Below are 21,067 nucleotides of genomic sequence, written 5' to 3' on the forward strand. Positions count from 1 at the left end.
GTCAATATATTACATTAGCAGAGGTTATGATATAGAGGTCATAAATCAAAACGATGAGTTGCAAACAAGTCCACAGCCCTACAGGCCTATACAGAGTATTCTATGGTTTTAAATGTAAAATGTGTCTAGGCCTAGAGGTAGAACTATTACATTTGATCTAAGGTAGTCTAAAAGTATGGAATTGCTTCATCATCTGAGCTGGACCTGCCTCACTGTTTACACTAGCTTCTACAGTATATCCGCACAGTCAGATTCCACAGCCACTAATTGAGATTCACAGCTACAAAGTAAGATTGGCTACAAAAATGATCTTAATTGAAATGATCTTAATTTAAGGTTAGGGTTAGGCATAAGGTTAGCAGTGTGGTTAAGGTTAGGTTTAAAATCAAATTTGATGAAAATAAATGGTAAATATGGGTGGGGTTTATGACTTAGAAGCTAGTCTAGGAGTTAGACATGAACCTGCCTCTCCTGTAGTTATCTTTCCTTGTCGTCTGTACTGGTGTAGGATCTTAATGTGATCACTCTTTTGTTGCTGGGAATTTTTTCTGCACGGCAGGAAAATCTAATCAAATGTTATTTGTCACATGTGCCGAATACAACAGGTGTAGTATACCTTACCATGAAATGCTTTCCTACAAACCCTTAACCAACAATGCAGTTCAAGAAATAGAGTTAAGAAAATATTTACTAAATACACTAAAGTTAAAATTAAATAAAGTGGCATATTGTAACGTCCTGACCAGAGTTCTTATGTGTTTTGCTTGTTTAGTGTTGGTCAGGACGTGAGCTGGGTGGGAATTCTATGTTGTGTGTCTAGTTTGTCTGTTTCTGTGTCCAGCCTAATATGGTTCTCAATCAGAGGTAGCTGTCAATCGTTGTCCCTGATTGAGAATCATATATAGGAGGCTTGTTTTGTGTTGGGATTTTGTTGGGTGGTTGTTTCCTGTCGCTGTGTCTGTGTTAGTTGCACCACACGGTACTGTCTCGTTCGTTCTTTTCCTGTTCATGCGTTCTTCGTTTTAGGTAGTTCTCATGTTCAGGTCTGTTTAACGTCATTTGTTGTTTTGTAAATTATTCAAGTGTTCTTCGTGTTTCGTTTTGTTATTAAATTTCATTATGTCTACATACCTCGCTGCGTGTTGGTCCGATCCATGCTCCTCCTCGTCTGAGGAAGAGAACGAATATGACGACCGTTACACATATGAGCTTCATGAATTACACAAATTCACTGAAAACACGCAAAAACAACGGTTATATTAACAGGCTATTGCACTTTTCATTGAGCATAATTTTAGACCAATAATTGCCTAACCACCATTCATGCAACATTATAGACTAAACTTTCAAATCCTGTTAGGCCTACTGTAGGTTTATTTTTCTGCGACAATAGGCCTATTGGTCAAATTAAAATCCTACACCTGTAAATCAACCATATTCTAAACAACTAGGATGGCCCATGAATTTAGTTGTAATCAGGCATCAGACAAAACAAATCTATAAGGGCGCGATATTGGAGATCACGAGACATGTATTAAATTGTTCAAGAGAGGTCACAAATTGTTTAGTTTAAACATGGAGCTGTAACATAATTGCGGACAGTAGCCTATTTAGCCTATTTATAAAGGAGAAATGTATCCCGACAAAAAGCAGATATTGCCATGGCGGACACGTGGGTTTATGCGTTGGGGAAAAAAGGGGACAATTTATTTGAGAACATAAATACACTACAATCCTATTTTCAAACAACAACAAAAACAGTCTCCTTTCTCCGCTGCACATACCAATAATTCAAAAATCACTAGTCTATCGCACATATGGGTCAACTTTCTCACCTATTGGAGCTTTGAAAGAAGGCTAACTACTGATATTATCATCAACATTTTTTAATTATTTTAATCGACCGTAGTTTGCCTGGAATCCCGGAAATCTTCCTGAATTGCGTTGGATGCGAAATTAAGAAGCCTAGCGGGAAGCATCTGCAGCAGAATCTGCTTATGTCAGGTGTTCTTCTGTCCACTGCTGTATTCAAGGCACGGAGCGGTGAGATAGAGGTGGATTGCATCGAAGTCACTCTCTGTCATTGTCATACATTTCAAAAAATGTTAGGCTCGAAGCATTGGTTATGGATCAATTTGATTATACTGTGTCTCGGTCAAGCCAGTCTAGCTGCACCTAAAAAGGTTTTTCGATGCCCTTCGGGATGCTCGTGCTCCAAGGAGACCATTATCTGTGTCGGGACCTCAAGTGTACCACGGACTATGCCGAATGACATCAACTCACTGTGAGTATTGTCCTCAATTTATTCATCATCACACATAGTTGAAAGGAAAATACAGTAGGCCTATCACATGGAATGTTGAAAAACGTGCAAGCATGAATTGTGTAATGACATGAAGTTTGTAATGACTTCAGTGTTACAAATGTAGAATAACCCACTTTATATCTGTCAATGATTTCCTCGTTACAGACTATTTAGACAACTGAAGCATATTAATAGGTTAATGCTGGTTTCATATTGTCAATATTATGTCGATCTTCCACCAGGAGCATAGTAAATGGATCCCTCGCAGAAATCACAGAGGCCATGTTCTCCCTCATGCCATCTCTGCAGTTGCTGTACGTAGCCACATAATTTACATTTTCAGCAAGTACATAAGAATATTTTGTTTTTATAGTAACCTATACATGGATCCAGCAATGCAGGCCTACACCACTAACTGTAAATGCAATTCTGATGAGGCTTTGGTCCTGTACGGCTCAGTTGGTAGAGCATGACGCTTGCTAAATCAGGGCTGTGGTTTGAATTCCTGGTGCTACCCAAACGTACAATGGATGTATGCATGACTAAGTCGCTTTGGATAAAAGCGTCTGTTAAATGGCACAAATTATTACTATATCAGACAGAGACACATGCAGGGAGTCGTGTCAGACTGAATTGCCTTATTTATGAACAGTATCTCAATGACTTCGATAGTCTGTTTGGTCATTGTGCCTTGCAGATCGAAGGTCCGTCACTCACTAAAAGGTCCGTCACTCACTAAATGACTGGATATTATGATGTAACCATGAAAATGATTACTACAGTAATGATTTCAATTCTTCACTTGAAACCACACACACACCTGCGCGAGTACGCATGCAAGCCCTAACACGCACACAACTCACTGCATCCATGCTGCTAATATTTTTTTTCTTCATCTTTAATAAGTTTAACATTTGCCATCCAAATGTTAAAAGTGGAATATGCTATGGAATTTTGGCTAATACGACCCAAAACGTATCATTTTTTTCTTATTTTCTCAGGCTTCTCAATTCAAATTCATTGACCACCATCAAAGATGATGCATTCTATGGCCTTCCTCATCTTGAATATTTGTGAGTATTTGGTTCAAACTAATTTGACTTCCTCTCCCCAGTCAACTGTTTTTGCAGAGAAAGTATGATTAACAAACATCTGAATTAATCTTCAATGTCTAAACACATTTTAAGGTGGCCTATGGAGCACTAGTGTATGTGATACCTGTAATTCGCCATAATTCTTTCTTCATTTTTGTCATATAAAACCAAAAGTTGTTAGCTTTAGTAAAATAAGTAATTTGATGTTTTTAAAAGTGAATAACAAGCTCAAAAGACAGCTAGAGTAACATCATTACTCCCTTAATTTATTACATTTGTGATTAACAGATTCATAGAGGGCAACAAGATTGAGACTATCGCCAAAAATGCCCTCAGAGGTCTCCGAGACGTGACTCATTTGTAAGTCTGCTGATACCATTTCTACCATCTCTATTCTACCCAGGGCTGTAACTGCATATGAAGACACCAAGGTCCGGACCTCTGTAATTGTTTAGAATTTTAAAAAATTACAGTACAAGTCAAAAGTTTGGGCACACCTATTCATTCAAGGGTTTTTCTTTATACTATTTTCTACATTGTATAATAATAGTGAAGACATCAAAACAATGAAATAACACATATGGAATCATGTAGTAACCAAAAAAGTGTTAAACAAATAAAAATATATTGTGTATTTTAGATTATTCAAAGTAGCCACCCTTTGCCTTGATGACAGCTTTGCTCACTCTTGGCATTCTCTCAACCAACTTCACCTGGAATTAGTTTCAAACAATCTTGAAGGAGTTCCCACATATGCTGCTGTTCCTTCACTCTGTGATCCAACTCATCCCAAATCATCTCAATTGGGTTGAGGTCGGGTGATTGTGAAGGCCATGTCATCCGATGCAGCACTCCATCATTCTCCTTCTTGGTCAAATAGCCCTTACACAGCCTGGAGGTGTGTTGGGTCATTGTCCTGTTGAAAAACAAATGATAGTCCCACTAAGCGCAGACCAGATGGGATGGCGTATCGCTGCAGAATGCTGTGGTAGCCATGCTGGTTAAGTGTACCTTGAATACTAAATAAATCACTGACAGTGTCACTAGCAAAGCACCCCCACACCATCACAACTCCTCCTCCATGCTTCACGGTGGGAACCACACATGCGGAGATCATCCATTCACCTGCTCTGCGTCTCACAAAGACCAGTGGTGGAAAAAGCACCAAATTGTCATACTTGATTAAAAGTATAGATACCTTAATGGAAAGTTACTCAAGTAAAAGTGAAAGTTCCCCACTAAAATACTACTTGAGGAAAAGTCTAAAAGTATTTGGTGCTAAATATACTTAAGTATCAAAAGTAAATGTAATTGATAAAATATACTTACGTATGAAAAGTGTAAATCATTTCAAATTCCTTATATTAAGCAAAGCAGACGGCACCCTGTCTTGGTACACTACTACACTCAGACATAATCTACAAATTATGCATTTGTGTTTAGTGAGTCTGTCAGATCAGAGGCAGTAGGGATAACCACGTATTTTCTTGATAAGTGCGGGAAAGTCCTCAACTGGCAGCTTCATGAAATAGTACCCGCAAAACACCAGTCTCAACGTCAACAGTGAAGAGGCGACTCTGGGATGCTGGCCTTCTAGGCAGAGTTCCTCTGTCCAGTGTCTGTGTTCTTTTGCCCGTCTTAATCTTTTCTTTTTATTGGCCAGTCTGAGATATGGCTTTGTCTTTGCAACTCTGCCTAGAAGGCCAGCATCCCGGAGTCGCCTCTTCCCTGTTGACGTTGAGACTGGTGTTTTGTGGGTACTATTTAATGAAGCTGCCAGTTGAGGACTTGTGAGGCGTCTGTTTCTCAAACTAGACACTCTAATGTACATATCCTCTTGCTCAGTTGTGCACCGGGGCCTCCCACTCCTCTTTCTATTTTGGTTAGAGCCAGTTTGCTCTGTTCTGTGATGGGAGTAGTACATCGCGTTGTATGAGATCTTCAGTTTCTTGACAATTTCTCGTATGGAATAGCCTTCATTTCTCAGAACAAGAATAGACTGACGAGTTTCAGAAGAAAGTTCTTTGTTTCTGGACATTTTCTGGCCTGTAAACAAACCCACAAATGCTGATGCTCCTGATACTCAACTAGTCTAAAGAAGGACAGTTTTATTACTTCTTTAATCAGCACAACAGTTTTCAGCTGTGCTAACATGATTGCAAAAGGGTTTTCTAATGATCAATTAGCATTTTAAAATGATAAACTTGGATTAGCTAACACAACGTGCCATTGGAACACAGGAGTGATAGTTGCTGATAATGGGCCTCTGTACGCCTATGTAGATATTCCATTTAAAAAATCAGCCGTTTCCAGCTACAATAGTCATTTACAACATTAACAATGTCTACACCGTATTTCTGATCAATTTTATGTTATTTTAATGGACAAAAAATTTGCTTTTCTTTCAAAAACAAGGACATTTGTAAGTGACCCCAAACTTTTGAACGGTAGTGTATATAGAGAGAGAGATTTTTTAGGACCTCAGTCAAGGTCTCAACTTACTGTTGAGAGTTAGAATAGTAGAATACACAAGGTGCAATTTTGAAACTTAGTTGTGAATCAGCAGTTTTTCTTTTGTTATATGTCACTCACAGACAGTCACTCAATTAGCCCAAGTCAGTTAAAACATTTTTGATTGTTAAATTAGTCTAGTTAGTCTAGCCAGCTATATAAAATTGCAATAATCATGGCTGAATTCCCGACCCGGCACTCAGGGCATGTGCCCAGGGGCCCTGACTTCCAGGGGGCCCCCATTGATTTTGTTTGTCACTCCCACTCAGATATCATATTAGCATGGCATAAGTCATGGCAAAATGTGTAGAATTGCAGAAAAGGTGCTTTAAAACTGCAAAAAAGGATCCACACCCCATGACAAAACATTTAGAATTGTAGGAAATTATCTGTAAAACAGCAACCCCCCAAAAATGATTTGTTTACTTTTTGTTCATAAAATACTTTTTCTGCTTACAAATCCCTTTGTACGCATTCAATTATAGTTTTGAATCCTGGTGCTGAGTTAATGTGTTGCGGCTAATTGTGTAGCTAATAGGCTATGGCTGAATCTCAAACCAAACACTTGGCCACTAAGTCCTTTATTGAGTGGTGTTGTGTTCGATAGTGATCATTCATGTTTTGGCCAAAAGGAGCATTGGGACAATGCGCACTCCATGTCCCAATTGCCTCTTAGCAATATTCAAAATTCTAAATCCATTTGCGAGCATCGTCTCCTGCGATCTGTCTTGTACCATGACTCACTTTCTATGAAACATGGGTACTGGGAACCTGGGGAAGACACCGATGCATACTCGGATAGACAGTGAGAAAGTTGTAAAAAAAAATATGTGCAAGTATATCGGTCACAAGCGCAGCAGCAGAAGACTCAATACTGTACAGACTCAGGGCAGAGCAGGCTGTTTGCTGCTTCATTAAAACGTGTTTATTGTGATAAAATGATGTTACAACAGTCCCTAGCTAACTAGGTAGCTAGCTTGCTTGTGGAAGGAGAATTTCATTTAGTGTTGCACTTAGCTGGTTGGTTAGCTTTTCTTTCGTTTCATGTGAAGTGACTGGCTCAGGCTTAGCTAGTAAGTTATCATGTACATGATCAAACTTCAGAAATACACAAAACCCCTTAGCTAGACTTAAACTTAAAAATTCATTACAGATTTCTTGATTTATCTTGATTTATTCTCATTATTTTTGAGAGAGGCGTAGAAGTGACTGTTGTTGCTATGAAACATGATAGGATTCATTGGAAGAAGTTGCTGCCAAGGGCGCCGAGTCGGCGTTGGATGCGCACTCAATAAAGAGGCTTCCAAAGGGCGCAGTGGAGCCATCAATGACTCAAGTACTAGCATTTTTAGATTGACTCTATTGACTTGTAAGTGCTCGAAGTACTCAAAGTGTTCGGTTTGAGATTCAGCCTATATGTTTATAGATCAACTTTTTGCTGACCCCCCAACCCCCCCTGTCCAAACCTCACTAAAACTCAGACAGACCCTGTCTCTGCCATCTCTTCCATCTTTATTGTCTCTCGATCTCTATTCTATTCCATCTTTATAATCTCTACCATCTCTATTTTCTATCATGTTTATCATCTGTACTATTTCTACCATCTCTTCCATCTTTCTACCATTTCTATCGGCTCTTATCATTTCTCTCTCCCTGATCATCTCTCTGTACCACCTCTGTCATTTCTATCAGATCTATCAATCTCTTATATCTACCATTTCTATTGTCTCTACCATTTATATAATTTCTATTCTCTACTATCTCTATCATCTCAATCCTCCACCCAAGAATCTCTCTCCATGATGACACATTATTTTTCTCTCCGTCTCCTGCCGCACTGTCTCTCGCAGGTCGCTGGCTAACAACAACATGAGGGCTTTGCCAAGGGATCTCTTCCACGATCTTGACTCCCTGCTAGAGCTGTGAGTAAGAAACCCAGCTAGCAATCACTTATAGGACCACAGGTTTCTATGAGGCAGCACTGACACTGCACCAAACATCTCTAATTGACAGTTGGCAACCCGCTCTTATTAGGCTTTTAAGACTACCGCCTTTTGCCCGATGTAAGGAGGATGAATACTGAAGATGGGCTGCCGGTGCTCCTCTATAAGCTTGCTATCAGGGAATGGTGGTTTGCGATTTATTGAACAAGATCACATTGAATATCTGGATATCCAATGAATAATGGTTTTGAATATAATATTGACAATGAGATTAACAGGAAATGGTTGCTATATGAGTATAGCAACCATTTCCTGTTTATCTCATTGTCAATATTATATTCAAAACCATTATTCATTGGATATCCAGATATTCAATGTGATCTTGTTCAATAAATCGCTAGTTCAGTCAGAATGCTGCTTGTGCTTAAAGAGTTAATGGTCAATTTGTGTATATACCTCAATGTTTTGTTTTTAGTAGGTTTAATAAATAAGTGCCTTGTTCAAATGGCACACTACATTTTTACTAGGGACAAGCTTAGTCCCGCATGCATATAGGGCGCCATTTTTGTCACAGAACAGAGCACATATCTGTGAAAAACATTGTAGAACTCCAGCACATATCTGTGAAAAACATTGTAGAACTCCACATTTATAATCTGCAGTGCAATATAATTTGAAAACGTTATTTAATGTTGTGCATAACTGCCAATTGCTCATGCAAAATGTTGCCCGTAATGTGTTGTTGTTTTGGCATTTGAAAAGGTGTATGGGATGTTACGCCTGGTCCAGAGACAACCTTCAGCCCCTTTCCCCTAGGTCCATCTGAAGAGAGATTGGATAGATGAAATCAACATGATGACATCTCTACCTGTTTCATCAAATCTGAAAACCCACAAGGGGCTAAGGAAAGGGACTAGGGGTTGTTTTGAAAAAAGTGTTAGGGTTAGGGTTAATCTGATTTTAGGGAAGTAGATAAAGGGCTTCATTGCCACAATCCCAAACTATCCCTTTAATTGGTGTCCAGGAAACTAGCCCCTATAGTCCAGACATTATTTTCTTGCAGTGTGAGGATACTGGATGGCATACATGTTCCCATTATTTTAACTGAATGCCCTAAGCTTTGCCTTTTACTAAGTGATCACATTCTATCTTTTGGTGGATTCGTTTATGTTACTGCATCCATCCTCTGTCACATGTTAGGGATTTGAGAGGCAACATATTTCAGTGTGACTGCGAGAACAAGTGGCTGATGATGTGGCTGAAAAACACCAACGCTACCGTATCGGATGTCAACTGCGCAGGTCCCATAGAAATGAAGGGCAAACGCCTGAACGACCTTCCCATCCCGCCAGACGAGTGTATCTCCACGGGTAATTTAACCAGCGCACCTCCACACTCCAGTCAAACATAAATGTCACACCCAACCAATTTATATTATTTCTCCTTTTAAGAATTATATTTTTGGTGTGTGTGTTGAGGGGGAATCAAATATACAGTTATGCATTTTATTTATAGGCACATCTGTGTGATACTGTAATAATACTATACACATATACTGTAGTAGCTCTACATACTATGAACCATGTTTGATTTACATATATACACAAAGATTTCATGACACACAGTCCTTTCACACCATATATGTTGTCTGTTCAACAGTTGATCAGATTTCTTGTAACAACACAAATACCTTTTTAACTCTTACATGGTAAAATACATTTTACTTTCTGTAATAATGTATTGGACATCATCAGTACTTTGCTGTTGAATAATTAACCAAAAATTACCAATATGGACAATGGGGGCTTTAATTCTTCGAATTCAAGTTATATTTAATTATTAATTTGTTGTAGCTTATTTGGAGAGTTGCCAGATTATTGTGGCCTTGTGTGCATATCAAATTCTCCTCTGTACACATTTTTGTGTTATGTTCATCATGTTGTGTTCCTTTTCTGCCCCACAGACTTTGTCCGTCATCAGTCCATTCCAACCCAGGCTTTGTCGGCTGACATTTTCTCCCATAAGGAGGACATTTATGTGGCGATGGCTGACCCCAATTACAACAGCTGTGTGGTCATGGAATGGGACCACATTGAAATGAATTTCAGGCCTTTCGATAACATCACAGGTTTGATTTCTTTTCGTGTTTTTTTTTTTGTGTGTGTGTTTTTTTTATTGATGTAGGCCTATCCTTGTTGTTTAGTTAAATATACTAGAAATCTCACCATCCATTTTTTTTGTTTTTCAGTTGTACTATACACTGAGTTTACAAAACATTTCCATGCTCTTTCCATGACATAGACTGACCAGGTGAATCCAGGTGAAGCTATGATCCCTTATTGATATCACCTGTTAAATCCACTTCAATTAGTGTAGATGAAGGGGAGGAGACAAGTTAAAGAAGATTGTTAAGCCTTGACACAATTGAGACATGGATTGTGTATGTGTACCATTCAGAGGGTGAATGGGCAAGACAAAATATTTAAGTGCCTTTGAAAGGGGTATTGTAGTAGGTGCAAGGCGCCCCGGTTTGAGTGTACCAAGAACTGCAACGCTGCTGGGTTTTTCACACTCAACAGTTTCCCGTGTGTATCAAGAATGGTCCACCACCCAAAGGACATCCAGCCAACTTGACAAAACTGTGGGAAGCATTGGAGTCAACATGCGCCAGCTTCCCTGTGGAATGCTTTCGACACCTTATAGTCCATGCCCCAACAAATTTAATTTAGGCCCCAACGAATTAAGGCAAACTCAACTCAATATTTTTTAATTTGTAAAAACATTGTAATTTTTTATTTAACTAGGCAAGTCAGTTAAGGACAAATTCTTATTTACAATGACGGCCTACCCCGGGCAAACCTGGACGACACCCTATGGGACTCCCAATCACGGCCGGATGTGATACAGCCTGGATTTGAACCAGAGACTGTAGTGATACCTCTTGCACTGAGATGCAGTGCCTTAGACCGCTGCGCAACTCGGGAGCAAATATTAGGAAGGTGTTCCTAATGTTTTTTACACTCAGTTTACATTTGTTGTTCCACACACAATTCAATAGAAATCACACATTTGACTGGCCAGGACCTTAAAACAACTTATCTAGTGTGAATGTATATTGAGAAACATTCTTTTCAAGTTTAAGTTTTTATTACACTCATATAGCAGTCAATATAAACTGAAATACATGAGCATACAAAATATTAAGATAAGAGTAACAAAATAAAAAGTGTAAGTAAAGACATTTTATAAAAAATGTCCTGCGTCTTAAAGTGGCTCCTTAATCAATGAGCAGAAATATAAGGTCGGCCCCAACGAATTAAGGCAAAGGGGGGTTGACCTCTTGTACTGTTCAGTTCTAGACATTGGTATAGTCAGTTGGTTTTGGCTGCGGGTGTTCCTGCCTGTCACTGTCAGGGGGGTAACCAGTCTTTGAATTGAGATTTTAGGAGGCTGACAACAAAATCTGTGCAGAGTTGTGTCCTTATTTCATGAATCCGGGGTAGGGACAGGGTCTGAAGTGCCTCAGTATAACTGGAGTATCATCCTAGGATGATGTAGCATGCTCTTTTCTGAATAATTTCCAGGTCATCAGACTGGGCCTGGATCAGTGAACTATTCCATCACATGAGTAGTGGTAGAGCTTATAGGACTTGATAATTTGACTATATTTTATTTCATTTTGTTCTCATTCATAATTTCACTATTACTAATTATTTAAATATTACTCCAGGAAAGTCTGTTGTTGGATGCAAGTCTGTTCTGATTGACAACCACGTCTTGGTAATCGTGACTCAACTCTTTGGCGGCTCCCACATCTACAAGTTTGACGATCAACAAAACAAGTTCACCAAGTTCCAAACCATTGAGGTCTTCAACATCTCCAAACCCAATGACATTGAGGTGTTCCAAATAGCCGGCGAGTGGTACTTCATCATTGTGGACAGCTCCAAGGCAGGCTTATCTACTCTGTACAAGTGGAACGACCAAACGGACCGGAACGAGACCGGTTTCTACTCCTACCAGTTCCTCCACGAGTGGTTCCGAGATACGGACGCCGAGTTCGTCGAGCTAGACGGGAAGTCCCACCTCATCTTGGCCAGTCGCTCTCAGGCGCCCGTCATTTACCTGTGGAACAAGAGCAGCCAGAAGTTCCAACTGCACAGCGAAATCCCAAACGTTGACGACGTGGTGGCGGTCAAAGCCTTCCAGGTAGACGAGGAGCTCTACCTGGCCATGACGTGCTACATCGGGGACTCCAAAGTCCTCAAGTGGACCAGCAAGCAGTTCACTGAGGTGCAGGCCCTGCCTTCTCGTGGCGCCATGGTCCTCCAGCCGTTTTCATTCAAGGACAGGCACTACTTGGCCCTGGGCAGCGATTACTCCTTCACACAGATCTACTTGTGGGATGAGGAGATCAAAATGTTCTCCAAGTTCAAGGATATCTATGTGCAGTCTCCACGTTCTTTCAATGTGGTGTCCACTGACCGGCGTAATTTTTTATTTTCCTCCAGCTTCAAAGGGAAAACTATGGTCTTTGAGCATGTTATTGTCGACATAAGCCTGTGAAACTAGAAAGCTTTTATTTGTGCCTAACACCATCAAATTATTGTTTCTGACACATTTATACCCGTTGCCATGAGTAGTAAATTATTTATTTATTTCATGAAAGATGAATATAGTGTTTTAAATTAGTATTTTTCATTTGCAATGAACTATGGTTTAGACAGTCTCTGCAAAACTATGAATTTCTCTTTGTTTACATTTGTTAACATTTTGTTATTGAATGTAATGATAGATTGGTAAAATTATTTCCATGTTAAGTTTGAAACCAAAATATTCATATTAAAGCAATGACAATATGTGAAATGTAACCCGCATGATGAACAATGGCTGCCAATACCTGCAATGGTCTTGTACAGTGACTTATCAGGGATATGATTATAGCAACTGCACAGTATTTACAGCTAGCTGTTAAACATTAACAACTATTATACCTTTACTGAACATAATGAATAACGGAACTGAAATTGATGATGGCCAGCTATATGATGGAACAGTGCCTGGCTAATAGCAAAACAGAATGTCAATAATGTAGTATGAATTCCTATGCAAGATAATGATACATATCTTTCTGTATATTTAATGCTGTTCTTTATTAATATGCTTTATTATATGCTGTACTACATTAGTACAGTTAGCTAGAACTTCATTTATATAATACACATATATTCCTTATCTAGTGTCATGACCTTGCTGCCTTTACCTTCAACATGTTAACTATGCCCTACTACAGTATGTTACCTCTGTACAATGTTGATGTTCTGAACAAATGGTGTTTTCAGACACATCTATCTATGTACTGTATATAAGTTAGAAATACAGAAAATGTATTGAATGTAGATTCCATTTGGCTTTAAGAAGATCCTCGTGAAATAATTGTTCTCCATTTATTATTTAACATTTGTGGATTTAAAATGCAATAGAATTAAAGCATCTGACAGGAAATCTACTACACTATTGTTTTTGTTCCCATTATTCTGTACAGCATACCTAGCACTTACAAATGCTGAGAATTTGTCTGTGTTGCAATGATAAAGTGCCCAAGATGGCAAAGTTAAGATGTGTAGCCTTGTCAGCACTGGGCCTTTGTGACAGATTTATCTCTGGCTTGCAAGAATAGAGGACATCAGTGCATCGGTAGGCTACATGTATTAGCCAGTCTTATGAGAATAAGAGAAAATGTAATGTGTGGGGAAATTTCCAAACCACTTCCATTCCTTGATTAGTTGTCAATCAATTTTGTAAGAGGAGGGCAAGTAGGCCTATGCTGTTATATTCCTTTCTTTGTGAAACAACAACACATTGTCAATATTCTTTGAATACATTAACAAAGGCTATGAGCATTACCTGATTCTGTATGCTATAGCCTTTAAACCTATGCATTTACCTCAAGATGAGTGTGATAAGTGCACCACCCTATGTTTAAGACCGACATTGCAGGGCATTGAGGCAAAAGGAAAACACAATATTTCGTTTACAAATGCATTAAAATGTACTTTCCATGTCGGCATATTTGCATAACAAAGAAGACACAGATCACACTGAAAGGTCAGTCATATTCATATTAATGACCCTGATAGCTGCGCAACTCTGCTGACGTTTCACACGCACGCACGCAACTGACAGACAGGCGGAAGTGAGGTAGACTGAAATAGCATAATGTCTTCCTATGCAGAATAAATACAGTGATGCTTCCCTCCTGATACTGACTGTACCTCCAAGCTTGATAAACGACAACATTGAAAGGCTGCCATAAAACAAACGAGATGAATTCCTCAAGAAGAAGCGAAAGTGATTGGCAGGGTTTGGTCAGCGAGGTGAGTTTATTCAATATGCCACTGCCTCCATGTCAAACTTAATCCCAACCCCAATACATCGGCTCACAGCTGTCAGTATCTTTATCACGTTGTTTGAAATAAATGTGGCTACAGTATCTCGTTTTTGAAACACTTCCTATAGCCTAAATATGAATGTTTGTCGGGTAGCCTATTTAATCTACAACGCAGTTGCATATTTCAAATTCAACATGCTAGCCTACAACAAACTAGAACTGATGTGTACAGGGTATTTTATTTCCAATACAGAACCGCTACGTCGTTTCTTTTGATAAATATGACGGCTTGAACATGGAATGAGATCCAACATTTTGACGCATGTTCATTTTAAATGGAAATGGATTAACCGTGGTTTAATGCGATTATAACATCGTCCTCGTTTGTTAGGAGGGAGGGAAGACTGCCTAGTACTGCACTAATAAACATCTAAATGTTTTCAATAAAGTCCATTACATGTTTTCCTGCTACGGACATAGTCTTCCTTGTGGGCCTAGGCTATATGCTATCCCCGATAACATTTGGGAGCATAAGGAAGTACATTTTGAGAGAAATCCAGACAAATGTTTTCACACGGTGCTGTACTGTTGGCCTACAGTACATTCTAAGCTTATTTACAGAAGCATTTGTTAACAATTAAGGTAAGGTTAGTCAGTCAAAAAGCACACAGGCGCAGAACAGGAATGTGACAGCTATATAAAGCATTATATAAACTATTCCAATCTTTATTTTGGTCATGTATTCATTAGGTGTGTAATGCAACGCTATGTACAGTCGAAGTCGGAAGTTTACATACACCTTAGCCAAATACATTTAAACTCAGTTTTTCACAATTCCTGACATTTAATCCAAGTAAAAATTCCCTGTTTTAGGTCAGTTAGGATCACCACTTTATTTTAAGAATGTGAAATGTCAGAATAATAGTAGAGTGATTTATTTCATCTTTATTTCTTTCATCACATTCCCAGTGGGTCAGAAGTTTATATACACTCAATTAGTATTTGGTAGCATTGCCTTCAAATTGTTTCACTTGGGTCAAATGTTTCAGGTAGCCTTCCACAAGCTTCCCACAATAAGTTGGGTGAATTTTGGTCCATTCCTCCTGACAGAGCTGGTGTAAGGTTTGTAGGTCTCCTTGCTCGCACACGCTTTTTCAGTTCTGCCCACAAATGTTCTATGGGATTGAGGTCAGGGCTTTGTGATGGCCACTCCAATACCTTGACTTTGTTGTCCTTAAGCCATTTTGCTACAACTTTGAAAGTATGCTTGGTGTCATTGTCCATTTGGAAGACCCATTTGCGACCAAGCTTCAACTTCCTGACTGATGTCTTGAGATGTTGCTTCAATATATCTACATAATTTTCCTTCTTCCCTCTTCATGATGCCATCTATTTTGAAGTGCACCAGTCCCTCCTGCTGTAAGAACCCTTACAACATGATGCTGCCACCCCCGTGTTTCACAGTTGGGGGGGTGTTCTTCGGCTTGCAAGCCTCCCCCTTTTTCCTCCAAACATAACGATGGTCATTATGGCCAAACAGTTCTATTCTTGTTTCATCAGACCAGAGGACATTTCTCCAAAAAGTACGATCTTTGTCCCCATGTGCAGTTGCAAACTGTAGTCTGGCTTTTTTATGGTGGTTTTGGAGCAGTGGCTTCTTCCTTGCTGAGCGGCCTTTCCGGTTACGTCGATATAGGACTTGTTTTGCTGTGGATATAGATACTTTTGTACCGGTTTCCTCCAGCATCTTCACAAGGTCTTTTGCTGTTGTTCTGGGATTGATTTGCACTTTTCACACAAGTACGTTCATCTCTAGGAGACAGAATGCGTCTCCTTCTTGAGCGGATTGACGGCTGCGTGGTTCCATGGTGTTTATACTTGCGTACTATTGTTTGTACAGATGAACGTGGTACCTTCAGGCGTTTGGAAATTGCTCCCAAGGATGAACCAGACTTGTGGAGGTCTACAATAAAAAAAAATCTGAGGTCTTTGCTGATTTCTTTAGATTTTCCCATGATGTTAAGCAGAGGCACTGAGTTTGAAGGTAGGCCTTGAAATACATCCACAGGTGCACCTCCAATTGACTCAGGCTAATTGACATCATTTGTCAGAAGCTTCTAAAGCCATGACATAATTTTCAGGAATTTTCCAAGCTGTTTAAAGGCACAGTCAACTTAGTGTATGTAAACATCTGACCCACTGGAATTGTGATACAGTGAATTATAAGTTAAATAATCTGTCTGTAAACAATTGTTGGAAAAATTACGTGTCATGCACAAAGTAGATGTCCTGACTTGCCAAAACAAGTTTGTTAACAAGAAATTTGTGGAGTGGTTGAAAAACGAGTTTTAATGACTCCAACCTGAGTGTATGTAAACTTCCAACTTCAACTGTAGATGTAATGTATAGGTAACAAATTACTAAAGAAGGAGCTAGAGATAAATATAGTCTAACCAGAAAACCTGTTCCCCCCCCCCCCCCCCCCCACCTTCCAACTGCCCGATTCTGCTGGTCTTCGAAGATTCTGCCATTATGCTCCTGAAGTTGCCGTTAATAGGCTACACCAGCGGTCGCAACCTCATCCATTTGCAGTGCCACGTTATCGTACCATTTCTACTGATCTGCATTGCAGCCTGCAACATTGTAGCCTGCAGGTAGAAAATGTCCAGGTAAAAATAAATATCCTATAAATCACATTGGCTATGCATGGCCTGTCAGCAAGGAACTTTAAACATTGTATTAACTATTAACTTTGATAGCACCATCAGGCTGGACAAACTTTAACATTGTATAAAATCATTTGGGCCCTCTGAGTTTTCCGTGCCAATAAGCTCCTGACAAACAGACACAGCTGTAGACTACCTTCTACCTGATCTGAGTGTTACATTTGTTTTCCCCTTTCATGCTGAGTGGTTGTCAAAAGGGAGAGAGGGCTGTAAAGATTTTTCAAATAGGCTACTTTGAGGAACTATTGTCATTCTCAATGGATGTAAAAACAGACTTTGTTTACTTGCTGTTTGAGGCGATGGTGAGTTAAGACAATCAGAAATAGTATCAGATCCCCAACTGGGCACATTTTATAAGCTATCATTTGCGCGCACGCCAGGTAGCCTAGGCCTACTTCTATGCGTAATCGGGTGCGTGTCCTTACTCAAGATTGACAGTAGCGCTCAAAACAAAAGACAAATAAATTGATAACTCGTAAATGTAATGAAATAAACCCCCCCCCCAAAATGTTCACGTGTAGCCTAGGTTGTGCACCGCAAACAATGTGTGCACTCCTACAATGACAACTTTAAGACTGTAATAATATATTGAATGCATAAACAGAAATTACCGTAACCAAACAAACATTGTAGAGTAGAAATGATGTGAATTAATGGTAAATGTGGTGATACTGGTGTGCCATCCCCGCGGCCTCACTGACAGCTGTGAATGTCTCGTGTGCCATGCATTCTTTTTTATATATTTGCCACTAGTTGACAACAAAAAAAATTGTATATATTTGCCACTGGTCGACCAACAACCTATCGACCAAACAATCGACTAAATGGGATCAGCCCTACTTTAAGAAAATATCTCAGTGACTTTGAAAGAGGGGTCTCAAAGGAGCATAGAGGGTTTAAAGTGTGTGTGTGTGCATGCTCAGGCATGAGATTTCAACCAAATTGAACCATTATGGGAGATTCTGGAGCAGTGCCTAAGACGGCGTTTTCCACCACCATCAACAAAACACCAAATTATGGAATTTATTGTGTAAAAATTGTCACATCCCTCCAGTAGAGTTCCAGACACTTGTAGAATCTATGCCAAGGCACATTGAATCTGTTCTGGTGGCCCAATGCCCTGTTAAGACATTATGTTGGTCAGGGTTCCCATGGGTCCTTGAAATCCTTGAAAGTTTGTTAATTTGAGAGAAAAAAATCCTTAAGTTTTTGATAATATACATAAATAGACATGGGTCATTGAAAGTGCTTGAATTTATATATTTTGTGCAAGAATAGAAATTGCAGTTCTTTAGATTTAATTATTTTGTAACTTAACGTCAGTAACAGACTGACCACACCGCTCGCGTCGCGTGCGAGATGTAGAAAATGTAGAAATCTATGTTATTCAATTATTGCACCCACACTGCTCGCGCACGCCAACGAGCGTCTGCGTTGCCAAGGGCTAAAATAGAAATCAGTTCTATTTCTGATGCAGATGCTCTGCAATTCCTGCCTCTCCCATCTCCTCATTGGTTTATAGAAGCAGGTACCCACATGCCATCTCCTCATTGGTTATACCCATCTCCTCATTGGTTATACCCATGTGGGTGACTGAAAGACGAACAAGGTCAGTGGCGGTAATGCACCTAATTTATGAAAGTTGTCAATCGCAATGTAAAGTCAAGAGAAGAAAAGGCCTGGAAGGAAGAGAGATGACTAGAAACGATTCGGTTGACCGTTTTATGTGTGGATTAATTGGCGAGTAGAGGACCTTGTGCATTTCAGGTAAAATAACAACTCAATGTTTATATCCCAGGACAAATTAGCTAGCCAAATAGGGCAAATTAGCTAGCAAGCTAACTAGCTAAATTGCCATAAATGTTTAATGCTTTTCGACCTGTCCCCAAATTAATATATTTGGTTCAGAGTTTGTTTTGATATTTTAACCTGCGTGTCGTGATCGCGTTTGGTGTGGGGGGACAAAATTAATGTATGCACTATGGCGCACAATGGTTTGGGCGCAGCTGATTTGGGTTTCGCGTAATAGGCTAAGTTCCGCTGTCTGCATGTGTGTCTTCCGCCGTCTGTGCGTCCTTGTTTCACGCGTCACCTGCCTCGCAAGTGCGACGGTCAGGTGCATGCATGAGTGATTGAAGTTGAATGATGCAGGTTAAACAGCGGCAAGGAAGCGAGAAAGCTAACGTTAAGTGAACCTTCAACTCTGCCTGGAAAATGTACATTCCAGGACTCGAGGCTCACCAAAGACATTTACAAAGACTGGCTTGTTAAAGATCCGCGGGACATCCATATGGCGCGATGAAGAGCCTACAGCAAATCAATAAAAGTGCACGCCATGGGCGAAGCAGGTATGACGAGCCATGCTGCTGGAACATCACACATGACGGCACTGCACAAGTTAAAAGCAGGTAGGTCCTACCCCTGGTAACATGTAGAAAGGAATACAACAACCATAGTTAGTTACTAACGTTAATTAGTTAGCTAGATTATTCCATCTCTTCGCAGTTGGGTAAATTAACTTTAACGTTACAGAATTATTCTGTAAAATTAACGTTTGCTAGGTTGTTGTTAACTAACGTTATCTAGATGTCAGTCAGTTCTCCCACAAAATCACACCTGTCAATATAGTGCTAGCTAGCTAATGTTAGCCAACTTGAGGCAAGCAAAGCTGGACAGTGAACATTTAAAAATAAATGACGGTTTGCTGACATTGACTGAAAGTTTACATTTAGTTAAAGGACGTTAACTAGAGTCGTTAGTGACAACGTTTCATGACTAATGCTAGTTAACGTTAACCAGCTAGCTAGTCATTCATCAGACTTGGACACTTATTTTCTTACAGTTCCCACTCTATTGAACTAAGTGGAAAAGTCATTGTCATCTACATCACCACCTAGACAATCTTCTACAACTACTACCACATTCACCACCTCCTCAAGACAGTCCGTCATAACTTCCCAAAGAGGACACATTGTGGGCTGAGACATTGTGGTGTCTGAATATGATGAAGTCTCACTACTCTTTCCACTCTAGTGAACGCACGGGTGAGTGGTATGGTTTATAAACTGTCACCTGTAACATGAAATTATTTTTAGGAACATGTTTGTTTTCATATTCTCTCTCTGAAACACGTTCACACACAGGCTATAAACAGAAATAAGTGTTTGAAATCAATCTTTTAATTTTTTTTAATTTTAGGTGTGCTGTTCTTAGTGATGTTCCCAGACAGTGCAGTAGCCAAGACCTTCGCATGCGGGGCAACAAAGACCAGCTATGTGTGCACAGATGGCTTGGCTCTTCATTTCAGGCATTTGTTGTCTAAAAAACTGTCTGCTGGGGGGGAGGACTATGTTTTTCTCTTTGATGAGAGCCTTAACAGAAAAACAGTCAAAGCAGTGTGACTCACGCCTGTTTATGGGATAAGGACAAAGTCGTGACAAGAATTTATGATTCTAAATCCATGGGACATGCGACTGCTTTGGACCTTAAAGCTGTCTGAGAAGAGCACCGAAGATCTACCAAAGAAAAACATGCTTCAGATCTCCATGGGTGGACCAAATGTAAGTTGGGCATTTTACTCAAAGGTTGAGAAGTCCCTCCTTGATTTTTATGTACACCTTATAAACATTGGCAGTTGCGGTCTCCATATTGAACATGGAGCGTTTCAGAAGGGAATGGAAGAAACCGAATGGAAAGTCGACAGTGCACGCTATGTACCAACTTCTGAAGGATACTCCAGCCCGCAGGGAGCACTACCTTAGCATAATTGGATCATCAGATCCCCCAATGCCACTTAGGTTTTGCAAGGCACAGTGGGTTGAAAATGCGCCCGTGCTTGAACGAGCTTTAAAGTTTTTACCCCATATGGCAACATGTGAAGGCTGTAGATCCAGGCACAAAGTCCTTTGAGGTGATTCAGGAGGCCGATAAGGACCCTCTCATGACAGCAAAACTGAATTTTATCTTGTCATTGAGCAAAGAAGGGACACCATTCCTCCACACGCTACCAGACCGATAAGCCCATGGTGCCATTGTTCAAGCTGCTTAAGAGCTTGATAAGCAGATTCATTAAGCCAGACCTCATGAAAGAAGCGAAG

General features: G+C 39.8%; 2 protein-coding genes across 7 annotated transcripts in view; both read left to right on the forward strand.

Annotated features, from left to right (window-relative positions):
• Positions 1–1,914: 1,914 nt before the first annotated feature.
• Positions 1,915–13,362, forward strand: LOC139578839 (leucine-rich repeat LGI family member 2-like). The gene is made up of 8 exons (XM_071406919.1): positions 1,915–2,284; positions 2,548–2,619; positions 3,307–3,378; positions 3,688–3,759; positions 7,761–7,832; positions 9,054–9,223; positions 9,817–9,981; positions 11,584–13,362. The coding sequence occupies exons 1-8, from the start codon at positions 1,998–2,000 to the stop codon at positions 12,417–12,419; spliced, it is 1,746 nt and encodes a 581-aa protein (XP_071263020.1). The 5' UTR covers positions 1,915–1,997; the 3' UTR covers positions 12,420–13,362.
• A 668-nt stretch (positions 13,363–14,030) lies between these two features.
• LOC139578840 (coiled-coil domain-containing protein 149-like) overlaps positions 14,031–21,067 on the forward strand; it is a 37,062-nt gene continuing 30,025 nt past the window's right edge. For 2 of the 6 annotated variants that reach the window (XM_071406920.1, XM_071406921.1), the window contains exon 1: positions 14,032–14,230. In XM_071406920.1, the coding sequence (XP_071263021.1) occupies positions 14,180–14,230 (51 nt within the window). In that variant the 5' untranslated portion in view covers positions 14,032–14,179. Of the gene's footprint in view, positions 14,231–16,765; positions 16,914–18,191; positions 18,738–18,794; positions 19,379–19,425; positions 20,015–21,067 lie in introns of those variants that run through there. The other 4 variants (XM_071406922.1, XM_071406924.1, XM_071406923.1 and 1 more) reach the window with 4 other exon arrangements.

The sequence above is a fragment of the Salvelinus alpinus genome, chromosome 6 (assembly GCF_045679555.1).
Source record: "Salvelinus alpinus chromosome 6, SLU_Salpinus.1, whole genome shotgun sequence".
In the NCBI taxonomy this organism is placed as follows: Eukaryota; Metazoa; Chordata; class Actinopteri; order Salmoniformes; family Salmonidae; genus Salvelinus; species Salvelinus alpinus.